Source organism: Xenopus laevis, chromosome 4S (genome assembly GCF_017654675.1).
Source record: "Xenopus laevis strain J_2021 chromosome 4S, Xenopus_laevis_v10.1, whole genome shotgun sequence".
In the NCBI taxonomy this organism is placed as follows: domain Eukaryota; kingdom Metazoa; phylum Chordata; class Amphibia; order Anura; family Pipidae; genus Xenopus; species Xenopus laevis.
In genome coordinates this window covers 55,194,889-55,200,849 of record NC_054378.1, presented here as the reverse complement: position 1 = coordinate 55,200,849, position 5,961 = coordinate 55,194,889, and the positions used below count along the sequence as shown (strand labels likewise).

Here is a 5,961-nt window from a genome sequence, read left to right as displayed (position 1 = left end):
AATTTCTGGGCAGGAAATCTTCACAGCAGCTGATGGAGCTCTCTATGTTTTAGCTTTAGCAGGCTAACTATCCAAATCACATAATAATTAAATCCTTTATATTGTGTAGCACATAGCACTGATTCACCACATGAAATAAAGATATACTAACAATATAAGATAAATGAGAATAGCATACAAGCCCGTGGCAGGTATATTTAAAAGAATACAGTTAAAATGCTTACTTCCAGGTATATACAATTAGTAGCATGTTTTAATGGAAACCTCTATAGAGTTTAAGACTCCCCAAGGTGCTATAGATGGATCAAAGTCTGTTCATTTTCATTTACTTAACTGTGCTTCTCACATTGCGGTACATAGAGAATTTTGTTTGCACTTACTATGCTAAAGATGTTATTTCCTCTTTGCTCCCTTAGGAAAACTTTACCTAGTAGACCTAGCAGGTTCAGAGCGGGTTTCCCGATCGGGTGCAGCAGGAGAACGCCTGCGGGAAGCTCAGTGCATTAACCGCTCATTGTCTGCCTTGGGAGATGTGATCTCAGCTTTACGCTCACAGCAGGGACATATTCCCTATCGCAACTCTAAGCTTACCTACCTTCTACAAGAGCCGCTCAGTCGGGAAGGAAAGGCGTTACTTCTCCTTCAGGTACCCCAGGAATCGCTCAAAAAGCTAATACTGGATTCGTTTTTATTGCACACAAGTGAATAAGGGCAGAGACACATGCTCAGATTCTGGGAGATTTAGTTACATGGCGATAAATCAACTCTTCTCTCGGGGTGACGAATAGCCCCGAACTGCCTCCCACTCCGATTGCATAATTTTCCGATGTCGCCCGAAATTTCCTCGTGAGGCAACTTCGGAAAACGAAGTGCACCAGTTGCCAACCCCCAGCAATTTACATTCTAGCGGGCGGAAGGCAATTCGGGGAGATTAGTTGCCCCGAAGAGGAGATTTGTCGCTGGGCGACTAATCTCCCCAAATCTGAGTGTGTGTCTCTGCCCTAAATTGTGGAGTTTCCTCTGGTGATCTGTATTTTCACCCTTTGATAAATATATGTCCCTTTATCTGAAAGGCTCACATTTACTATGATCCTGCTTGGAATGCCTTGGAGATTTTACAAGTAGACTTAAAGAGATACGAAAGCTTAGCTAAAGCGGAGTAAAACAGGATTGAAAGTTAAAAAAATAAATGGAATCTGATGTAGAAGTAATAATAATTGAATAAGTCTTTATAAGCTTGTGGGGTTATAAGATGACAGGCTCCCTTTAAGAAATAAAAATGGCTACTTCACTAAACATATCCTGTTTTGTTGTAATTTTATCCCACTTAATAATATGTAAAGGCTCTGATTTCCATAGCATTTCATGGTGGGGGTATGAACATTTTAGAAATTTTATGGGAGTCATCCTCAGAAGCGATCAGTTGGTTTAGCCAGTTTGACAATTAAGGTCTCTACCTAGTGTACAATGTCCTTATTCTTATTAATGTGGGCTTTGTTCATTGCTTGTTTGCTCTTTAGGTCTCCCCTGCAGAGAAGAATATAAGCGAGTCCCTATGTTCTTTAAGATTTGGGGACAGAGTGCGGGCAGTTGAGTTGGGCGCACCCTCAAGAAAAATTGAGCAGCCACCACCAAATGCTGAATTGGCAGAGGTATGAACTACTAGTCACTTACCCATGTGACTGATGGCATTGACCATAAAAACTGCATTTCATCATTAAAGCACGTCAGTCTCAGCTAGGAGAAGTAATGGCTGAATGCTTATTTCACAGCACACCTACTGTCTCAAAAATGGCTCTTTAAATTAAAGTGAATTGCAAAGTACTTTGATAGCTCATTTTCTATATATCTTATTATGTTATAAGCCCTTAGCTCCAGTCTAAAACCTATAACTGTATAACTTTCTCATTTTCTGTGCAGATGATGGCCTTCATGTAACATTGCATGCTGGTCTGACAAGCTTTTTTTACACACTGTTTTTCTTTGCAGAGTGAAAGTCCAGTATTACGCAGCACTAAAGGCACCTCCCTGCGGAGGAAACCTCAGGGCTCAGGTAGATACGATACTCTCTCTGCTGTCATTTTTGTTAAATCAAAATTTAGTAGCTAGTGGTGGCTGGATTTAGAGGGGAAGTGGGTAGCGGTGACTTCCTGCAGAGCAGTAGCTCCATATTGCACCATTGAGTATTGTGCCTGAGTATTACCTGATAGTAGTAGGATGCATGCACAGCCACAGCAGAGTTGCCCATTGTTTAAGTTCTGGGCACCTGCTTCCTGGATAAAGAAATGAAAACATTGTGCTGTTCTTTTTAAACTAATATTGTGCAGAGCAGTTTTATTTTGTGCCACTGAATGCTTATTACTAACATTTTTGTAGAGGGGAAATGTGACTTGCCTAGCTGTTCCTTATTTTCCTTGGCTAGACTGTTGATGTGAAATCCTGGGCCGTGTTGTCATCCAATATTTGGTTTAAGGTTTTCAAATTTAACAATTTTTATTTTTTCTCTCTCTCTCTCTAGTGCGGCAGAGGACAAGTCCCCCATGACCAAATTCATATCTGCACTGCCATATCCGTTTTTTGCCACCATAAGATGCTTGTCGACGTTTACAAAAGTCTTAGTACATGAGAAACAGAGGAATTATCATTGACTGGGATTCCTGCCTTTATTCTCTGCACAGGATTGTGGGAAATCACTTGAACCAAATGCTGTGACTTAATGGAGCCCATAGACAGGACCACACACTGCACTTTAGTCATCACATACTTCTTATGTACAAATACTTACTGCTGCCTAATTGTAGATATTCTTTATTAATATATTTGTACATTTATTTGCACCATTTATTACATGTCAATGTTTTCTTTTGTCTATGTTAACATTCCTATTTTGAATTAAGAAATGGAGATATTTTATATATATATACACCCTGTATATGGCTCTTACATGAGAGGGCAGGATAAAAAGCTCAGAAATTGTATATGCATAAGCTTATATGGAACTAAAGTATGTCATACTGCAAGACTGGGATTTCTTTTCTCTGAGAAAATATATATTTTTTCTATGCAATCTCTCTAGTATTCAGATGAGGCCCTACCAGTGCTCTGTAAAGGGGCCTCCCATTCATTTATACCCCCATTTAATACTGCTCAAAACTTTGTTTTGCACTTGCAGCTGCTGTCTGGCATTGTTGTTACAGCCAGGTTTATTATCCACGAGTACCACCTATGTCCTACACTATCAAGGATTAACTGAACACAGTCCAATTAAGGGTATAAGTGACTTGCATATTTTTGCATGCCATGTGGACGACATTATGTTTATCAACACTGAATCTCATCTGACACGTTTCTCTATATCTACCTGTAAGAAAGCCACATCCCGGAGGGATTTTATTGGTCTACAGTTTTTTTTTTATCATTTGCAATCATCTGTATATTTGAGATGGAACAATTCCAGTGACTTATCTTTTATTAATCATTCAAAAACTACTTCCTGTTTTCAGCCTGCAACAATCAGTCCCATTGTTCTGTGAGTCCGCCAACTCCTACAGGAACTGCACCAGTAAGTAACAATAATGGTACCTCCATGTGATCAACTGACATTAGAAGCAAAATTAGGACAGGAAGAGGTTCAACCCTTCTATTAATAACTGCCCATTAGAGCATGTGACTTAAGAGAGCCACGCAGGTAGTGTGCAGGTCAGGTGACAGAAGGAGCGCCTGAAGTTCCCCCACCCATATTTACAGTGAAGAATGAGGGTGTCTGGAAGGTGCAAGCGAACAAGTTCCAAGTTTATTTAAAAAAAAAAACCAAAGCTTGGGTGAAAGTTGTGGCTGAAGAACTGAAAGGGGAATCTCCTACAAGAGTGCAGTCAAAGCCTTGAAGTCAGTCCGGAATTCCTGGCACTAAATAGAATGGATCATTCCTAAACAGTGGGCAAAGGTGGTAAATATCTATTCCCTTCCCTGTTATTGCTGCACAAAATGGCTCTAAAATACAGATTAAAAATAAGGAATGGATGCCTGCTCAGCAGAAAGTCTGATTTCCAACAAACAATTTCAAATTAGAAGTCCCAATGCTCAGAAATAAAAAGGATCACAGAGAAAGCTTCAGTGCTGAATCTTGTTATTCGGGGAAAATTAAAGAAAATGTTAATAATTGGGTCGTTTTGGTTGCAGCAATGTTCGTAGTGCCAGAGACACGTTATAAGGTGTGCAGGGCACAACAAGCATATGGAACCATGGAATTAAACACTTTCTAGAATCCCTCATGGTCACTAACTCTGCTTTCTACCTTTGTACAAATCCTTTCCCCTGGTCTTGTCTTCATTTCATAATTGAACGAACCAGTAAATTATATACAGTACACACACAAGTATTTCTATGTAAAAAAAACATCTTAATTGTATGTGCAAAAGTTGCTGTGTTCCTAAATGTGCATTAGCCAAAAATCAGGTGCAAAACCATTTAAAAGATCAGGAGTTAGGGACCATGAATGATTCAGGATTATTTACATATGATTCAACTCTGGCTTATTATTGTGTATATCACTAAAGGCTTGAAAAAAAAACACATGCCTTTGTTCTGGAAACAAGTAAAATAATAAAATCTGCAATTTGATGGAGGGACACTTTTTTGACAAGTAACACCCTCCTCTCCACTGATGTCATAATTGACAAGCACACTAACGCAAAGTAAAGAGAGGCTGCAATTAAAAATGAAAGTTTAAAGGAACACTAACATCAAAAAGTGAAAGTGATTTTTAAGTATTACATATATAATGCAGTGTTGCCCTGCACTGGCAAAACTGTCATGTTTGCTTCAGAAACACTACTATTGTTTATATCAGGGATCCCCAACCTTTTGAAACCATGAGCAACAATCAGAAGTAAAAGGAGTTGGGGAGCAACACTAGCATGGAAAATGTTCCTGTGGTGCCAAGTAAGTGCTGTAATTGCCCATTTGGTAGCCCCTATGTGGATTGGCAACCTACATTGAGGCTTTTTTTGGCAGTGCACCTGGTATTTATACAACCAAAACTTGCCTCCAAGCCTAGAATTCAAAAATTAGCTCCTGCTTTGAGGCCACTGGGAGCAACATCCAAGGGGTTTGGAGAGCAACATGTTACTCACGAGCTACTGGTTGGGGATCACTGGTTTATATAAATAAGCTGCTGTGTAGCAATGGGGGCAGCCATTCAGGAGAAAAGGCTCAAGTTACACAGCAGATAAGCTCTGTAGAATATAATGGTGTTATCTGTTATCCACTATTTAACCTGTGCCATAAAGACTTTCTTCAATTTCCAACATTCATACACAGCAGCTTGTTTATATGAACAATAGTAGAGTTTCTGAAGCAAACACACCAGTTTTACCAGTGCAGGGCAACACTACATTATATTTTCATTACTTTAAAGAACTTTTTGGTGTTACTGTTCCTTTAAGAAATTAGTGAAGATCTTCCCAAGTACAGTATTTGCCTAGGGTTCCCCATGTCATCACCCCCTATTCTAATAGTACATCCTGGGGTCCTGCCAGTTTGCAGTATTTTTAACCCTTTCCCTAGTATTTGCTTGTTCAAATCTGCGAGCCCTATACTTACCACAAAATAGGTGGATGGGTTTCTAGTCATTTGATGAAGCCATGCTTTATAGTAGTGCACAGGTTTCTGCTTTGAGAACATCCAGCAAACATGCACAACTGAGAACTGGGTATTTTAGGACAGATTCAGTAACCACATAAGGCCTGGACTGGCAATCTGTGGGTTCTAGCAAATGCCAGAGGGGCTGCTATAAGGTCCCATAGAAAGTCAGTATTTAGTGGGCTGGTAGGGGCTGTTTGGGCCTCTATGTACCTGAAATACCAGGGCCTATTTTAATTCTCAGTCCGGACCAGAACCACGTGTGCAGATGATTGCATCACCCCATTAATGTCAGTTAAGTAATTTATACACAATACAAAA

The 5,961-nt window shown here is 39.7% G+C and overlaps 1 protein-coding gene across 5 annotated transcripts in view; it reads left to right on the top strand.

Annotated features, from left to right (window-relative positions):
- Positions 1-3,020, top strand: part of kifc3.S (kinesin family member C3 S homeolog) — a 44,117-nt gene extending 41,097 nt beyond the window's left edge. For all 5 annotated transcript variants that reach the window (XM_041591280.1, NM_001091329.1, XM_018259555.2 and 2 more), the window contains 4 exon segments: positions 417-646; positions 1,521-1,652; positions 1,990-2,053; positions 2,519-3,020. In XM_041591280.1, the coding sequence (XP_041447214.1) occupies positions 417-646; positions 1,521-1,652; positions 1,990-2,053; positions 2,519-2,544 (452 nt within the window). In that variant the 3' untranslated portion in view covers positions 2,545-3,020.
- Positions 3,021-5,961: the final 2,941 nt, after the last annotated feature.